At 40.7% G+C, this 18,219-nt stretch overlaps 1 protein-coding gene across 4 annotated transcripts in view; it reads right to left on the reverse strand.

Moving 5' to 3' along the window:
- The window catches only part of PI4KA (phosphatidylinositol 4-kinase alpha), a 71,575-nt gene that overhangs the window by 42,629 nt on the left and 10,727 nt on the right, over positions 1 to 18,219 (reverse strand). For 2 of the 4 annotated variants that reach the window (XM_072144713.1, XM_072144707.1), the window contains exons 4-18: positions 17,599 to 17,687; positions 17,161 to 17,233; positions 16,389 to 16,648; positions 14,743 to 14,809; positions 10,929 to 11,077; positions 10,390 to 10,455; positions 9,887 to 9,983; positions 9,055 to 9,246; positions 7,832 to 7,932; positions 7,600 to 7,729; positions 6,128 to 6,311; positions 5,887 to 5,982; positions 4,983 to 5,166; positions 2,705 to 2,808; positions 2,416 to 2,584 (exon numbers count right to left, since the gene is read on the reverse strand). In XM_072144713.1, the coding sequence (XP_072000814.1) occupies positions 2,416 to 2,584; positions 2,705 to 2,808; positions 4,983 to 5,166; positions 5,887 to 5,982; positions 6,128 to 6,311; positions 7,600 to 7,729; positions 7,832 to 7,932; positions 9,055 to 9,246; positions 9,887 to 9,983; positions 10,390 to 10,455; positions 10,929 to 11,077; positions 14,743 to 14,809; positions 16,389 to 16,648; positions 17,161 to 17,233; positions 17,599 to 17,687 (1,961 nt within the window). The remainder of the gene's footprint in view (positions 1 to 2,415; positions 2,585 to 2,704; positions 2,809 to 4,982; positions 5,167 to 5,886; positions 5,983 to 6,127; positions 6,312 to 7,599; positions 7,730 to 7,831; positions 7,933 to 9,054; positions 9,247 to 9,886; positions 9,984 to 10,389; positions 10,456 to 10,928; positions 11,078 to 14,742; positions 14,810 to 16,388; positions 16,649 to 17,160; positions 17,234 to 17,598; positions 17,688 to 18,219) is intronic. The other 2 variants (XM_072144725.1, XM_072144717.1) reach the window with 1 other exon arrangement.

The following is an 18,219-nucleotide window of genomic DNA, read 5'->3' on the forward strand; positions in this document are numbered from 1 at the left end:
CCTAACAAGACAACTGGCGGACAAGGCTTACTAAATTCCCCTCATTCTCCTGTGGCAGGAGAGAACCCAGGAGCAGTGAGGCCATCTCAGCTTCACTCAACACTACCTGGCCTCATGCATCAATGAACGCTTTCATCAGTAAGTCCACTCAGCGGGGTTCGAGACCCAACTAAAGACTTGACAGGCCACTTGGGGCCCTTTGGCCATGGGCTATGCACCTCTGTTCCAGGCTTTTAGTTAAGATGAACGTGTGCTGCTCTATATGTACATGCTCAGTAGCTTTTCTGCTACAGATTGGAGAAAAAAAAAAAAGAATTGGGAAGGACTCCACAGCCTTAGTTGAAATTGTGATCTGTAATTGTCAATGTACAATATTTCTTAAAGAGCTTGGCTACTTAATTAAGCAAGGGGGGGGGTGCGCATTATTAAACTTTTTTCTAACTTACCTTCATTGGAAATTCTCCAGCATTGTCCCATTCTTAAATGGCGATAAGTCAGCCTGGGCGGCCCACAGAGAGGAGGAACATGACGTTCCCCCTGTCCTTTGAGCGCTCCCGTGACATAGCATGTCCTGAGCTGTTGAAGATTCACAGTTGAGTCTGTAGAGGCACGGCTCTGAAGCACAGCACTTGTGCAGAGCGACGTTACTAGAAGATGGCGCCCAGTCCGGGACCATGTACTCAACAAGTACAAGAAGAGGAGACCAGGTGAGTAAATTCAGCTGGTACTGGCCATGTGTTTGTAAGAACACATGCCCATATTATTTGTTTGCTGAAGTGGTCAAACCCTTTAAAAATAAAACCTGCAATATCTATACGACATGTGGAATATCAGCACAGTCATTGAAAGCAACTTCTCATCTGCACAAAAAGATAAACAGGACATTGATCAATGTACATTCTGATCATGCAGACAACAAAAACTTGGATCTCTCATAGGACTTTGCCCCTTTCTAGTGTGGGTGTAGACCTTGACATAACTACAGAACTCCATATCCACACTGGCTGTCTGATGGTTAAATAAATATTATCTGCCCATAAATACTTAGTAAATCTGTTAGCAAGTTGCCTGGAATGTTTTTTTTTCCAATTTCCAATTCTTGTTTACCCTTAACTTCTTTAGGACAAACTGCATACATGCATGGTGTTGAATCGTTAAGCCGGTTTCAAAAGGGATCACTGCACACATCATACGCAATGGATGTCTGATGTATTACACAGCAGACACCTGCCATTAAAATCCACAAGCCAGGCATGTGCAATGCTGCAGCAGCATTGAGGGGGCACATTAATGGGATTCTACAAGAGTTTGATTCATTTGCTGTGAAGGTATAAGCTTTTTACAGTGGTGGCCCTGCCAATTTGAACAGTGACTAGTAGAGGTGAGCAGACTTGATGCCCCTTTGCAACTAGCCATGGCTATGGTTGGCCAGGGAGTGTCAATTTGCCGAACTGACTGTTTGGACGCCAATTCTGCATTTTGTCCAAGTCGCGCAGCCCAACCCAATTCCCAAGCCCGAACATAAAGCCCACTCATCTCTAGTAGCTAAACTGTGGGAACTGGCTTGTGTGTAACAACTTGATAAAGATTTAGAATTTTATCCTCCATGCACTCTCTGCTGCACCTTGAAGCTAAATTGTGGGCTGAGGCTTGGATAAAGTTTCTCGGGCAACTTTTATCAGGCACTGGGAATATTCTGTCCTTGCCGAGCATATTTCTTTCATTTTCAAGGCATTTCTCAGTCCAACTGAGAGATGCCTTTAGGTTGCAGTTTCTTTGCTAATCTGTAAATACAGATCTATATCCCTATGTCATGGAAGGGTGCAGGAGGCCATCCCTGCGGCACTGGCTTCAGTTAGTGAACAAGTGTGTGTGTCTTTACCAGATTTTCTATTTGAGTACAAGAAGGACATAAGTTTGATAAGGAGAGAATGGTGACGGCTCATTTAGGGGCTTTTGGTTTGGTGGCTAAGAAAAGGGAGTAAAGATGTGTGCTGGTAGTAAAGATGGTAGAAACATTTTCTATTATCCTCTGAGCTTTTAATCAAAGGATTGTTTGATACTCCTCCCCTATGCTTACTTAATGCTCCTTTCCTGTACAGCACTGATTTGCTCTCACTAGTATTCTTAGATGGACCTTTTTGTTTCTTTTGAATTATTTTGTTAAACTGACTTAAAATCTTAAAAAATACATTTCTTTGAAAATAAAATTTGAGATTGAATGTCTGCAATTGTGATGTTGGGGGTTAGCTGTGACTTCTTAGAGAAAAAGTTGTATGAACTGGTCTATTACACAATGTACAGGCAGTTTCCGGTCTCTACCTGATATAGTCAATACACTGAATTTGTGACGCACAGTGGGTGACCCCGCTTGTACTACAAAGGTTGCAACCTGAATGACCTTAAGTGTCTCACCTTGAGTGCTGGACCTTTTTCACTGGCTCTCTCACTGGCTCGCTTGCCCTCCAGTCCCAGTTGCACAAACAACTCCAGTAAGTTCATCAGTAACTCATCTACCAGCTGTTCCCCTTGGATGTTGGCTGCAATGTTTGCCAGTGCATTAATGACTGCCAATGAGCAATGTCTGACAAAAGAGGAAGAAAATAAGGTGAATGATCAATGGTTTTACCTAAGGTAGTGTCAGATATGTTAAGAATCATATAATCTAACATTATTACCGCAGCTGCAAGTAAGCAGAACTTACCTATACCCATGATCTTTGTAGTCCTTGGTGGCAGAGTACACAACTGAACTGGCCTTCACACTTATCTGCTGGAACAGGTTCCACACCTCCTGGTAAATATATTGCTGTGGATAAAAGCCCAAATATCTTATATACTTGATAGAAGATACAATGTAGTCACATTCCACAACTTTGACAATTATGATTGAGGCCCATACAATACATCAAAAAGCCACCTAACAGTGAAAGGGCTATTTTTGTGAGAGGAATTTGATTTACTGGCTTAATTTTGTATTAACTGGATACATTGTTATTGAAGTGGCAGGATATTTTTTTACCCCATTTTACTGTTCCATGTCACCCTGGGGCATATAAAACAGATAGATTTCGTCCGACAGAAAAAAACAAAAACCTTTACAAAATGTCTAATATGCTTTTAGCCCCTTCTTTCTAGAGAGGAAGCTTTTCATCATATAGGAGAAAATGCTCCCCTCCTATTGCAAGACAGTCGCCTCCTAGCACTCTTGCTCTGCTCTTAGGTTGCTTAAACGCAACAACAAATTTATGGGTAGACAAAGTGAATTTTCACCCCTAAAATGAAGAATACAAAGAGGATGAAATGAAGGTCAGCCCGCACATTGCACCGATAGCAGAAAAAAGTATTGTCAGAATTCAACATTAAGGGTGCGACCACATGGGCGTTTACATTGCGTTTAGAAACGCAATGCAAATGGGGTTCAGCCCAATTGCATATGCGTTTCCAATGAAAAGCCTGCGATCAGTTATGATCAACTAGCATTTTGCGAGGAAAGCTTTCTATTTTATTAGAGTTTTTATATGTATTGTGAAGATTGTCCTGGTAATGTTAATATAAAATGTATAATTTATTTTTAAAATGAATACAGTTTAATTGAATTAATAAAAATGTATATGTGTAAAAGAAAAAAAAAAAAGATGATGTGAGAATATGCAGGAGCTTGTGTCACAGTGAGACTCTATAGAAGCTCTAGTGAGAAAAAATCCTCCCATTGACAACCAGTAAATTCATAGTCTAGTGCAGTGGTGGCGAACCTATGGCACGGGTGCCAGAGGTGGCACTCAGAGCCCTCTAAATGGGCACCCTTGCCATCACCTCAGGGTAGAGTTTGCCAAACAGGACTCAAGGCCCCTTGTAGTCCCAGGCAGCCCAGGACCCCAGAAGGAAGCTACAATGATAATCCAAACTTTTTCTCCTTCCTTCTACTGTATTGGTGTCCTCAGGTGCCTACACAATTTAAACCCGTGAAAGAGCAGGGAGTAATAAGTTACTGCTTAAATTGTTGCATTGGCACTTTGCGAAAAATACACAGGTTTTGGTTATAGTTTGGGCACTCAGTGTTTAAAAGGTTTGCCATCACTGGTCTAGTGAATAGATGCTCTGTATCTCTATGGCCAATAGAAAGTGGAGGTTATGAGTTTAAATGCCAACTAGGCAAAAAAAAAAAATTAATTAAATAATGTGTCCACCATATATGATATGGACAGATAATTGTATTTCTCTGATCACGTGGTCCCTGCTCTGCCAATGCCAGACACTATAACAAAGGATTCCCTGCCCTATGTCTCATCTGAGGATTCCCACACCTATAGACTCTAGGGAGCATATTTATCAGCTTATTGTAAGCACTCGCGATTATTTGCCCCAATCTGCCACCTTTACACCAGTGGGACGTGTCCGGCCAGGAGTGGGCCGGCGTGGGTCATTTCTTTCCCCGAGCCTGCGCACTCGCTGCTGTCGGCGACTTTTCAAAATGTGTTTATTTCTACGCCAGGCAGGGCGAAAATGCAGCGCTGGGGCTATTACACACCGGCGCACGAATGCCGGCATGACAAATATCCCCCCTAGGAGTCTGCACAATAGGAGCAGCACAAGTCATTCAGTTCTGAAACTTACAGAAACCCAGTATTGAACTGTTCCGAGTATGAAAGTATCGAACAGGTACTAAGGTTTCGATATATCATGCAACCCTATCTATCTATCTATACACATACATACACACATATTCTAAAATATTCCATTTACGTATTTTATGTATTTTAAATAATTGTAACAAGAAACACAGAAAGAGTTATCTGCCATCAGGGCTGAACAGAAAATCTCCTCTAAAAACATTTCAAGAAGAAGGAAGACCTAAGTCCACGTGGGCATAAGAGAATAATATGAAGGAATTCTTTCAATGGACAGATAGTCGATCCGTTACATTTATTTGATATCTGTTAAGCTGAAATGTCAACATTTAAGTTTTATTCATTTACTTACATTGCCGGTTATCACCATGCACCCTAGTTGGTCGATGATAAGAACATCTAACTGTGATGGTGGCTGACAAAACTTCTGTTGCAGGATTTGAAGAATGGGCTCCATCACCTTGGGTGTATCCCTAAGAGCTACAGAAATGTGACCTAAGGCGCGGATTGTGTGATCAGGAATCAAATGTGCATCCCTGAAATCAGAGGGAAAACAGAATTATGAAAGATTTTTGGGAGGATAATATATTAATGTTAGCAGCATGAGGTCACCAAACATAAGCTTTGTACAGTTATTTTTGTAGTTTATCTTTATAAAAATCCATTGTTACATTATAAAATTCCCCGATAATGCAATGTATTTTTTGGACTTCAAGACTACAAGACAAAATTCTTACTAAAAAGCACTGCCATGCCCTCCTGACCCCCCGTCCTGGTATCTTTGAGAGAAAAGTGCCTCTGCGCGGCTCTCTCCCTCTCCTTGCCCATCCTGGACAACTAGCGGCAGCATGAAGCAGGTTACGGAGCACAGTGATGTCAGAAGCATGTGACTGATCGCATGCTTCATCACTGTATCGTCCTTAGACATTTTCTTGCTGCGAGTTGGGACATAACCAGGGGATTTTTATATTGCCGCTGTGACTAGGTATATATCATATCATAGCTGTGTGTGTGAATGGATGGATGTAGGGGAGTTGTAGGACTTTGAGTGGATGTATGTAGCATAACTGTGTGTGCGAATGGATGTAGCAGTGCTGAGTGTGAATATGTATGCATCAGTGCTGTGCTTGTAAGTGTGACTACCAGAGATTTAACTGGTGTATATTTTTGCTTTTTTTTTTTGAGGACTAAATCCGGGGTGCGTCTTAAGAGTCCAAAAATATGGTACATCGCTTTTTTTTATCAGCTAAACATACTTTTCATTCTCCTGTGATATATATAGACGATTGGATAAACTGGCAAGGAAAGCTTCTACAATAACTGGATCAATGGTTAATCCTGCCTTTAGACACCTAGAAGGAAAAAAAATAAAATAAATTAAAACATTTTTTATATTTCTGTCTTTAAGTACTTATGCATTGAATACAGCAAATTTTATGACATGTATAGATAATGATATGAAAAAGAAAAGTTAAAAGATGGTGAGACAACACATACCGGCAGATGTTTTCAATGGCAATGTCTCGGAGCTGCTCGTACATGGAGGGCTGGCTCTTCTTACCATGTATAACATTCATTGTGGATTCGGAGTGCTCATTTGTAATGCTAATCTTAATGTCATTAGTCCCTGTGAAGAAAAGGTGAAAAAGGTGTGTACCCAGGAAAGACACGGGGCACAAGGCTTTGGACCCAATAAATGGTCCAAACCACGAGAACATGGGAAATGGAACAATGAAGTGAGAGAGACAAAAAAAGGAGAGAGAGAAAAGCTAATTAAGAGAAAGGGGAGAAGTCTTAAAAGTTTTTCATAGTTTTTCTTAAACTGCTATTAACAAATCAAGTTTACATTCATTATTATTATTAATGTATTACGAATACAGGCAGTCCCCGGATTAAATACAAAATAGGTTCTTTAGGTTTGTTCTTAAGTTGAATTTGTATGCAAGTCGGAACGGGTATATTCTAGAATTGTAGCTCTAGACAAAATATTTTTTTGGATTTTAAAAGTTTTAAGCTGTCACGCGAACAATGATTATCATTACAGACATCTTACAGCTGATTATTGCAGCCTGAGACTAAAGTAAAGCATCCAGAGAGCTTCACCAGAGGTCATGGTGGGCAGAGAGGTCTGTCTAACTAGAGGTTGTCTGTAAGTCAAGTGTCCTTAAGTCAGGGACCGCCTGTACTTTAATATGTGTTATGTGTGCTGTTTATCTGCTCAATTTCTAATCATTCTACCTATATTGTCAAATATCAGGCTTTTTTTAGACAATATGGTGTTCATCATAAAAATATAACTGTGTTTTATAATTCTTTTATATGTCTATCCGCATATAAAAAGTGGTAAAATATTACAGCTTTAACAAATGCTGCTAGAGTTGTTATAATCAGATGACACTTCCGAATTTGTGTCAATTCGGCTGTCAGCTTTGCTGTATAGAGTGGGATAGAATGACCTGGGTCATCTCACTATTATAGGAGGATTGGCAGTTTTTGGAGATCTCTGTCATATTGCTGGAAACATAGGTAAGGCACGAAAAAGAGAGTATACGGTATACACTGAAAAAAATCATTTTTCATCAACCCCATCAATCATTGGTCTTTTATGCGAGCAAGAGCTTGCTTTTGATCCCCATTGGTCCGTTAACAATAGCATAGTTTTGGCAACAGTCGGCTAGGCTATTCTATCCACTGGCATAAAAATATGTATTTTACTGAATTCAATCTTTTCAATGGGGATTTTAATGAGGAATTGCTGTTCTAGTGTCAGCGCTGCTGTTCAGCTGGCTGGGAGTTGTTGTATCATATTTCTCTTTGATGCAATGACTCCCATCCAATGCACTGTGTTTGTTCTGTGGGATCTGACCAGCACAGTAATAAAACCAGCATGAGTAATACACAGATTCCAGTTGAATGCAGTGTCTTTCTCGGATTTTATTTTAGATACAACAGGTTTTAATCAGTTCTACCTGGTAGATTTTGGCTGTGATATTTGTAGAGCTTCACCAGCACAGGAGAAGGTATGACCAGGAAATCCCGAAGTGATGGTGTTACAGAGTGCACTACTACAGGAAATCGCTCACAGAGACGACCCAACCCCTTAATGAGAGAAAAGCAAAGTAAAATATTAAAAAATTACACAAATCTGCAAGTCAAACCATTTTATTTTTCCCCTAAATGGAGCAACTGATGAAGGCTCACCTGTAAGCAGCAGATCAGAAGAGGCATGTGCGCTATGATAACTTTGCTGGATGTCTTTGACTGCAGCTTTTCAGACAGTTTAATGCACAGATTCTCTGCACCTACAATACAACAAAGTAAGCACTCAGCGAGGGTAAAAAATGGAGACTGGGGGTGATAAGATATGATAGGAAGTACAATTTGTTTTGTAAATCTGCTGCAGATTTGTGTGTGTGTGTATGTATGTATGTATGTATGATTTTCCCCACTGTGTGTATAGAAGTATTTGATCCCAAGCCAATTTTGCCAGTTTTCCCACCTACAAAGAATGGAGAGGTCTGTCATTTTATTGATGCTACACTGCCAACAGTGAGAGACATAATCTAAAAAAAAATATCACATTGTATGATTTTTCACATAATCAATTAGAATGTTATTACACAAAATAAGTATTTAATCCCCTACCAATGAAGCAAGAATTCAGACTCTCTGTGCTGTTAGTTTTCCTTTAAGATGCTCCTCCTGCTCTGCACTCATTACCTGTATGAATTGTGCCTGTTTGAACTTGTTTCCTGTCCATACACCTGTCCACACAAACAGCCAGTCACACTCCAATCTCTCTACCATGAGCAATCCCAAAGAGCTGTCTAAGGACACCAGGGACAGAATTGTAGACCTGCCACAAGGCTTGGATGGGCTACAGGACAATAGGCAGCAGCTTGGTGAGAAAATAACTGTTGGCAGAATTATTATTATAAAATGGAAGAAACACCAGATGAACTTCAATCTTCCTTGGTCTGGGGCTCCATGCATGGTCTCACCTCGTGGGGTAAAGACGATTCTGAAAGGTCAGGAATTAACCCAGAACTACACAGGACCTGGGCAATAACCTGAAGCCATAGTATGCAGCCATCTACTACCAGCTCTGTTCACTGTGTTGACTGTCCATAGCAGCTAATTGTTGCCTACACTGGGTGTCAGACTAGACAGATACTGACAACTAACTCGAAAGTAAGGTATAGATTTTGCCCAGAAAAACCCCTTTAAAAACCTCCATTGTCTTTGGTTGAAGGACATTTAAATCAGCCTCAAACTGTTACAGACTTTTTGCTCAGTTTTTTCAATGTTGTCACTGATGATAAAGTATACACCGGTGAATTTTGAACAAATGTGTATTAATAATGAACACTAGAAGAGTCTTTACAGAACAGTACTATGAAGGCTGTGATATAAATAGAACCTACCTTGCTCATCCTTTACAGCCCAAACCATGAGGTCCACACAAGCAGCATTAGCCTGACATCTTAGCTTCAATGGGCTAAGCTCACTGTGCAGTCTATCCACATCATGTAAGATTTTCTGCAGCTCAGACTGGCTGCTGTTAAACTGTTCAAGTACAAAGTCATGGATTTCCTTTACGAAAGAGGTCTGGAGGTCTAAAAGGTTAAGAGTTGTACATGTGTTAATATCCAGACAAAAACACTTAGTAAAATAAATTTATATAACACATACATTTTTCCTTCCCACAACACATGATAAATACATCACAGAGCAACTATCATGGGAGCTGCATAGACCCGTTTGTAGTAATCACCCCTGATGGTGGCTTTCTGAACTACTAGTAAGTAAGTGCCACGGGAAGTCCAAATGTCTTCACATGCCCCATACATGCCATGGTCATCTATGACCACGGTGTGTAAGGGGTTAACACCCGCAATTGGACGAATCTCTGATCAAGCGTGTTGGCTGCAATATACAGCTGCCACCCGCAGCTTCTAGCACCGGCTCCGTTCCGCAGCTGATACCAGAAGCAGGACATAGTAGTATGTCACAGACGAACATGTCTACTATGTCAAACGTCGGGAAGGGGTTAAAGTTACTTATGACTTAGGTGTGTACATGGTAAGACCTAAGAATATAGCAAGTAAAGCTAATATGCCTGGAGGAATTCTTAGAGCAGAGTACCTCATGCAGAAATAAGATGGCAGGAGGAAAGAAGAGGGTAATATTGTAAGATCCAAAGTAATATTACTTATCAAATCACAAGGCTAATTATCCAAATACAAACGCACTTACCTTTCATATGGTACAGTGTATCTCTGAGCATCTTAAACATTGCTACGTAGAGAGGATCACTAAACGTTTTGTAAAAAAGGTCAGCGCTGGGATTACCCTAAAACCGGTAGATAAAAACAATCAAAACTAGTTTTCATAGCAATAAATAATAGAAAACCCAAAGCATATTTAGAGCCAAAATAGTGTCAAACTTTTTCCTATGTTTTACACTATAAAACCTACATAAAGCCCCACTGACCCCTGGGAGGTTTCTCTAGTAATAGAAAGATAGAACTTTTGTTGCAATAACCTGAGTTTTTCTTGTCCATTACGATTTACAATGTAAATAGAAAACCTATATGTAACATACTCCATAATAACATATTCAGACTGGTAGATTGATTAGATTGTGAACCCCATGGGGTCAGGGACTGATTTGGCAAGCTTTGTGCAGCGCTGTGTAATCTGTGTGCAGTTTATAAATAAAGAATTATTATTATTACATAGACACTTAGTAACATTACCTCTGTAACTTCAGTGATAAGAGAATCTAATGAGCTTAAAACTGGATCTGCAACAATCTGCTTCACCTGTAAAGTTAAAAGAAAAATAAATATATATAGTTTGTATTTTGAAAGGGTTTTATCACTTAAGACAAATAAGGAATTAGTTTATGTCCACAGAGATCCAACCACTAGGACCCCCTGTAATCACATGAATGAAAGTGCTCCATGTGAGCTTCTATGGGACTTCTCTATGAAGCTGATCAGAGATCCCAGTAGATATTAAATGAGCACCACTAGTGAATATGCAACACTGCTTAATGAAATTCTACAGGACTTCAAGGTCCATTACTTTTAGCAGCCACAATAAAAGTGAATATAGTAATGGCAGAGCACAGGTACCTTTTTGTGTCATGCCCATAGGCTACTTGTGGGTCCCTATACTAGAGAGCAGGTGCCTGCGTTCAGACATTTACCTTCTAGCTTGTGGGTAGGGGGTAAATGCAAAGAATAAGCTCATCATAGTAGCATGAAAAGCAACAGGTAACGTAACACTATACCATGGACAGTAGTTGCCGAAGAGTTTCTTGAGGCATATCAAACTCCTTATTATTGACACCAGTGAATAGAGGGGAGACAGAGAAGCTGGAACTGATGGTGGTCAGGTAATAGTCTGGATCTACCGCACTCCCATCAGGCAAATAAGATCCTGTGGAAAGAAAAGTTCAAGTAAACTTTTCAGGACAAAAATGATGAAGTTCAGAAACTTAATACATGCACATGCCTGCTAAATTTGAAAAAAAAAAAGTGAGTTGCCATATCAGCCGGATGCATTACAATGTTAGGGTTTAAATTTTTTTTTTTTAAAGGTACTTAAAGTGAATCTGTGACCAGGAATGTAATTTTTTGCTGGTGACAGGTTTCCGGTATCATATACTATGCAGATTTTAAAAATGCCTTCACCTTCCCTGTCAGCAGCATATGGCAAGTCCCCGGGGAGGGGCAGCTGCAGCCTGTGTGTGCCTGTAACTCCTCATGCATTCTTCCTCTACTCCATATAATTCCCCTCAATGCATATGGTTGGAACCCGTCAAGCATCAGAATCAAGCATGATAAACCAGGAACATTTACTTATAGATCCAGCTACCATGAATGTGATAGTAATCTTATATTTGTTAGCTATGGCCACCATCCTTCTAAAAGCAACTGTAGCAATTATGCTAAGGAAGGGATATGTGCTCTATCTTCAAAGGCTGTTACTGCCTCCGCCTCCCCCTGCTTCCGCAGCACTTACCACACCTTTCTGGCTCATTAGCATAATTGTACAGTCACAGTGCCTGGATCTATGAGTAAGTGTCCCTGGTTTATCATGTTTGATTGAGATGGTACAACAATTTGGTATCTTTGCGACTGTACCGACAGAATAAAGAGTATTCCTTATTATTATTCTTTAACAAGATCACAGCTCAAAAACAGAAACAAATTCCAAAAGGAAATAGAATTTACAGCCATCCCGCACATAAAGTAGAAATGGACAGAGTGTAGAGGAAATGGGAGGGGGATTTTTTTTTAACCCAATAAACAGCAGAATCAGCATTCAGTGTCATCTTATAATTTGTGTACAACATTACACATTCCAAGAAATCAGATACATTTAATAAAACAAGCAAACCTTGAAACTTAGTGCCATTCGGTACTTATATACATTTCATATATGAACACATCAGCACAGGGCCGGGTTTAAGACTAAGTGGGACCCTGGGTAAAACTAAGAGTGCCCCCCCCTCAACCCCCCCCAAAAAAACTTATGAACAGGCACTAGATGCTCCCTACAGCCCTACACAATAATAACACTTTGTAGTGTACAAACAGTAGTATGGTGAGGCAATCTGTAATATGGGCCAGTATGAGAATTTTATAGGAGATAGACAGATGAGAGGTAGATGGATGATAGAAGATAAATATGAAAGGTGATATACATTTATAGATAGATGATAGATTTATACAGTATATACTCGAGTATAAGCTGACCCGAGTATAAGCCGAGACCCCTAATTTTACCACCAAAAACTGGGAAAAACTATTGACTCGAGTATAAGCCGAGGGTGTGAAATGCATACAGCCTGCCCCCTGTAGTATACAGCCAGCCCAGCCTGCCCCCTGTAGTATACAGCCAGCCCAGCCTGCCCCCTGTAGTATACAGCCAGCCCAGCCTGCCCCCTGTAGTATACAGCCAGCCCAGCCTGCCCCCTGTAGTATACAGCCAGCCCAGCCTGCCCCCTGTAGTATACAGCCAGCCCAGCCTGCCCCCTGTAGTATACAGCCAGCCCAGCCTGCCCCCTGTAGTATACAGCCAGCCCAGCCTGCCCCCTGTAGTATACAGCCAGCCCAGCCTGCCCCCTGTAGTATACAGCCAGCCCAGCCTGCCCCCTGTAGTATACAGCCAGCCCAGCCTGCCCCTTGTAGTATACAGCCAGCCCAGCCTGCCCCCTGTAGTATACAGCCAGCCCAGCCTGCCCCCTGTAGTATACAGCCAGCCCAGCCTGCCCCCTGTAGTATACAGCCAGCCCAGCCTGCCCCCTGTAGTATACAGCCAGCCCAGCCTGCCCCCTGTAGTATACAGCCAGCCCAGCCTGCCCCCTGTAGTATACAGCCAGCCCAGCCTGCCCCCTGTAGTATACAGCCAGCCCAGCCTGCCTCCAATAGTATGCAGCCAGCCCAGCCTGCCCCCTGTAGTATACAGCCAGCCCAGCCTGCCCCCTGTAGTATACAGCCAGCCCAGCCTGCCCCCTGTAGTATACAGCCAGCCCAGCCTGCCTCCAATAGTATGCAGCCAGCCCAGCACTTAAAAAAAAAAAGAAAACATCTTATATACGCACCCTCCGGCAGCCCCGATGCGCAGCGCTGCTCCACCTATGTCCGCGTCTGTCTTCTTTCTTCTGTATCAGGCTGCAGGGCGCCAGATAGAGCCGGAAGAGGAGCCGCACGGACATCAGGGGAGCAGCGCATTGGCGGCCACCGGAGGGCAAGTATATAAGTTTTTTTTTTTTAAGTACTGGGCTGGCTGTGTTGACTCGTGTATAAGCCGAGTTGAGGATTTTCAGCACATTAATTTGTGCTGAAAAACTCGGCTTATACACAAGTATATATGGTAGTTGCATAAACATTAAGTATATTATATATATATACTATAGTATAAAAGAGACAGAAAGATGGATAGATAATAGAAAGGAGATAGAAAGGTAGATATATAGATAAACCAAAAGAAAGATAAATGGTTATATAGAAAAATATATAGATGGGAAATAGATGAATTAAAGGACATAGATAACTAGACAGATAGATGATAAGCATCTTCACCCTGGCATTCAACCAAGAGGTATTAAAAGAGCAATACATCCTCTCTCCACTTGCAGGGGGCCCCTATAGGACAGGAAGGTCCTATATCTATCTACAGTAGCTTTTTGTCTATTTATCTATATATCTTCGGCCTATCTATCCATTATCTCTCCATTTATCAATCAATCTTCTATCTTCTACTGTATTTATCTCTCAGATCCATCTACATATAATCTACTTTATATTTATACATGTATAAATCTATATGATCTTTCATATGTATCTTTTATCATCAATCCACCTATCATCTGTCTTTCTCCTATAAAATTCTCCTACAGTCCCATATTACAGATTGGCTTACCATACTACTGTATGTAACTACAAAGTGTTATTACTGTGCAGGGCTAAAGGAGCCTCTTTCTGACTCTTCATAAAATAGTTGTATTTTGGGGCCCCACTTTTAGTTTTGCCCAGGGCCCTGCAAATGCCCTGTTTGCCGCCCTTGTATAGGCATGGAAATATGCGGACATGAGTGCCACCCCCGCCCCCTTCCCCCCCCCCCCCCCCCCCCCCACACACACACACACACACACACACACACAAACACATGCTGATTCTGCAGCACTTGGAGGAATATCGCTGGGCCATCCATCGTAGGGCTATAACTTTCCTGGCAAGGAAGGTTAGTTTACACAGTCAAGTTTCAATATTTGCAGATGATATTAAGCTCTGTAAAGTAATTAATACTGAGGCCGATAGTATAGCATTACAGAAGGATTTGTGGAAGCTGGAGGAATGGTTGATGAGGTTTAATGTAAATAAATGTAAAGTAATGCACTTTGGCTATGGAAACAAAAAGTACAATTATGTTCTAAACAGTCAAATACTGTGAGTACACTGCATAGAATATTATACCACACAATATGATTTTCTTTTTTGGTTTCTAAAAGGAAAGGTTGTAGAAAATGGAAAAAGGCTGTATTGTTCAAGAATCCATACAACTCCAAATAACGAAAGACAATTCTGCTCCATTACCTTCAAAATACTGGATGGAGGATCCTGCAGGAGATCCAGGCAAGGGAACAACACGATCTGGGCTTGCCTAAGGTGAATCAGCAAAACAAGATATAATATTGTCAATAATACCTTATTGAACATAATAACAGCAGAAACAGGAAAAATAACACAATAAGAAAGAAAAAAAACAAAAATAGTATGTGGAACATAAGTATGTTGAAAATAAAAAAAGTCATAATACTTAAATTGGACACCGAGATGCTATCCACAATTTGGCAAGTTGCAAGAGACATGGTCATCATAAAGACAAAGCAAAATAATAAAGCTTTGTGTTCAGCCCCTAGAGCAATTCACAGACAGAAAGGTCGATACAGGCATACATACAAGATTGGTTGTGTAGATTTGTTATTAAGTTGAATTTGTATGCAAGTCGGAACTGTATATTTTAGAATTGTGCCGAAGCCAAAATGTTTTTGGTCTCTGTGAAAATTGGATTTTAAAAATGTTGGGTTGTTATAAGCACCAGGATTAACAATAAAGCTGAAACGGAAAATGTCAGCAGCAATTGGTCTTATAAACCACTATCAGTTTGTTGTCAAGCAGCTAAACACCTTCCAGATCATGTTTCTTTCATGGCCTGGTGTGGTGGCATCATCTAGAAAATCAAATTGGAAGTGAGATGCAAATTGGTTGCATAAAGTCAATGAGGCAGAGAGTTTAAAGGAAACCTACCACTTGTAGTGGCAGGTTTCTGATGGAAATACCGGGCCGGAGCTTATTTTCGTTAGTGTTTTAAACCGCGGTATCGCGGTTTAAAACACTTTTTAAACTTTATAGCCGGCGCAGGCAGGTACGCACTCGGCGCTTACCATGCGCGCGGCTCTCATTCACTTCCTATGTAGCCGCGCGCACGGTAAGCGCCGAGCGCGTACCTGCCTGCGCCGGCTATAAAGTTTAAAAAGTGTTTTAAACCGCGATACCGCGGTTTAAAACACTAACGAAAATAAGCTCCGGCACCAGCTCACCCTGAGCTGGTGCCCGGTATTTCCATCAGAAACCTGCCACTACAAGTGGTAGGTTTCCTTTAACTCTGAAGTCAAGCTCTCCCTAACTCAGATGATTCTCTATCAACAGACATCACTAACTAGATCTCCTGAAGTCTGGTGAGTATTGGGAGGCATTATGAGGCGAAGAGATCTTAACTTCAGGACTAAACGCTTTGCCTCCATGACTTTATGCAACCATTTTACATCTCACTTCGAAAATTATTTTCTGGATGGTGCCACCACGCTAGGTCATGAAAGAAACATCTCAAAGGTGTTGTTGCTGCTTTACAACAAACTGGTATTGGTTTATTAGGCCATTTTCTGATGACTTTAATTGCAGACACGTGTGATAACTGTTACAGCTGATTATTGTAGCCTTGGGCTAAAGTACAGTAAATGAACAACATCCAGAGGTCCATTTGTAACTAGGGGTCATCTGTAAGTCGGGGGCCGCCTGTATCTCAAATCAAAAATCTTAAATAAAACTTTTTAAAAGTTGAAAAACAAATATATTAAAAAACAAAGTTTTCTCCACTTATATCATCCTAAATAATGATTGAAATGAGCTTATAAATAGAAGGTTGTGATAATGTGACATGTGTTCCATTGCACATTTACCTGTGAACTACTAGATACGCTGCTTGTCTTTCTCTTCAGAGAATCCCCTTGACATACATTAAGTAGTGAATTTGGAAGAATAGATCGGAAATCATTGAATGAGCGCCTACGGATGCCTTCCAGTTCTTCTGTAGCCTTTAGAGACTGAGGGGAGATCTTGGGAAACAACTTGGACAGTAGAGACTCTTCAGAGTTGCTGTATCTTCCAAATGCCCGTGATATACCAATCAAACAGGGCACGGCATACTTGCACAGGTATTCTGCAGGCAATTAAACAGGTTTCATAGTTATTTAATAATTTCTTCATATACTGAAGTTCTATATACAGCAGACTGTGCTACAACAGTGCCAGCAGTTAATGGAATGTCTCACTTCATTGGGCATCGTGATTGTTGTCAGCTGCCCAAATGCAGGATACTGTCTGGGCACAAACGCTAACAATGTAACAGGCCCCAAGGTTGCAGTCAATTTTGAAGCATAGACACCATGAATTTAAGACAGACAGTCTCATTCAACCGTGACTAGGTAAAACCATATTGTGTGGAACTGGCATAGTTATTTTCTTTAATTGTACCAACAGTGTTTTTTTTGCAAGAATCTTCTGTTTTATCCCTTTTCTTATCAGTAGTGTTCTAAACAAATGTGTGATGAGTTTTAGAAACATATTTAGGAGACCCAATAGCCATAACAAGTCAGTGGACCCAAAGAGGGCCAATGTGCCAACAAATCCTTTAGCTTTGTTACTGTATGTCTCCATATACTAACAGCTTACCTTTGTCCTGGATTTGTGGAGACTGGCACATTCCGAGTAGACATTGCATCACATCTAGGATTGTCTCCAATATCTAAGGACACATGGCACATGGTTATGAGCTTACATAATCTACTGCCAGATAAGGAACAGATAAAAAAGAAAATCAAGCAAATACCTTTCAGCCATAACCAAGCTTAGGCTTGCTCACATAACATATATGGCAGATTTATGGATTTATACATTACATGGATATAATTTTGCAGTATATTTAACTGAAAATGTATATGGAAACAAGGCCCCGATGCAATAGAGAGTGACCACTTTCAGATACATTTCACTGATGACAGTGGTTGTGGTAGTCAACCTCCATTTGTGGAAACCTGATGAAATACGTGTAAGATGATTTATTATTGATTTCTTTTTAATGCTCTTACTGGATCAACAGCAAACACTGACCTGTCCTCTGAAGGTCACATCTCTGTGAGCAACATCCGACAGCAAGGTAACAAGGCAGAAGCTGAACGTCTCTGCTACTGGAAGCATTCCTTAACAGGATAAACAGCAGGAAAATTTATTTTAAAAAAATGAAACAAGGGACTAAATTTTATAAATGCCTGTGACTAAGAAATACTTTTTACCATCAAAATCAAGCATGATTAACCAGGGACACGTTCTCATAGATTCAGGCACTATTATCCATGGCTTCCTTCTAAAATCAGGTTTTAAAATTATGCAAATGAGCACCTCCGTGCTGTTGCTTCACAGACTTTAATAATGTGAAAGATCACTTCCCCCTCCCACTGTGTGATGAAACTTCCTCTTCTTGGAATAGAATAGAATACTTTATTGTCCCCATAGGGGAAATTGATTTTGTCACAACGACAACAGCAGCACCTCCATTCATGATCACAATTATACATATAAAAAGACAATAAGATACAACATACATATAAATAATAACAATTATTATAAAAGAGTCAATAAAAAGTTTAAAAAGTTTAAGTTTAAGTCTAATCTCACAGCAGCAATGGGAGGATATACGTGCTGATGGTGCAGGGGGGAGTGTAATGGTGCGTT

Source organism: Engystomops pustulosus, chromosome 1, assembly GCF_040894005.1.
Source record: "Engystomops pustulosus chromosome 1, aEngPut4.maternal, whole genome shotgun sequence".
Classification (NCBI taxonomy): Eukaryota; Metazoa; Chordata; class Amphibia; order Anura; family Leptodactylidae; genus Engystomops; species Engystomops pustulosus.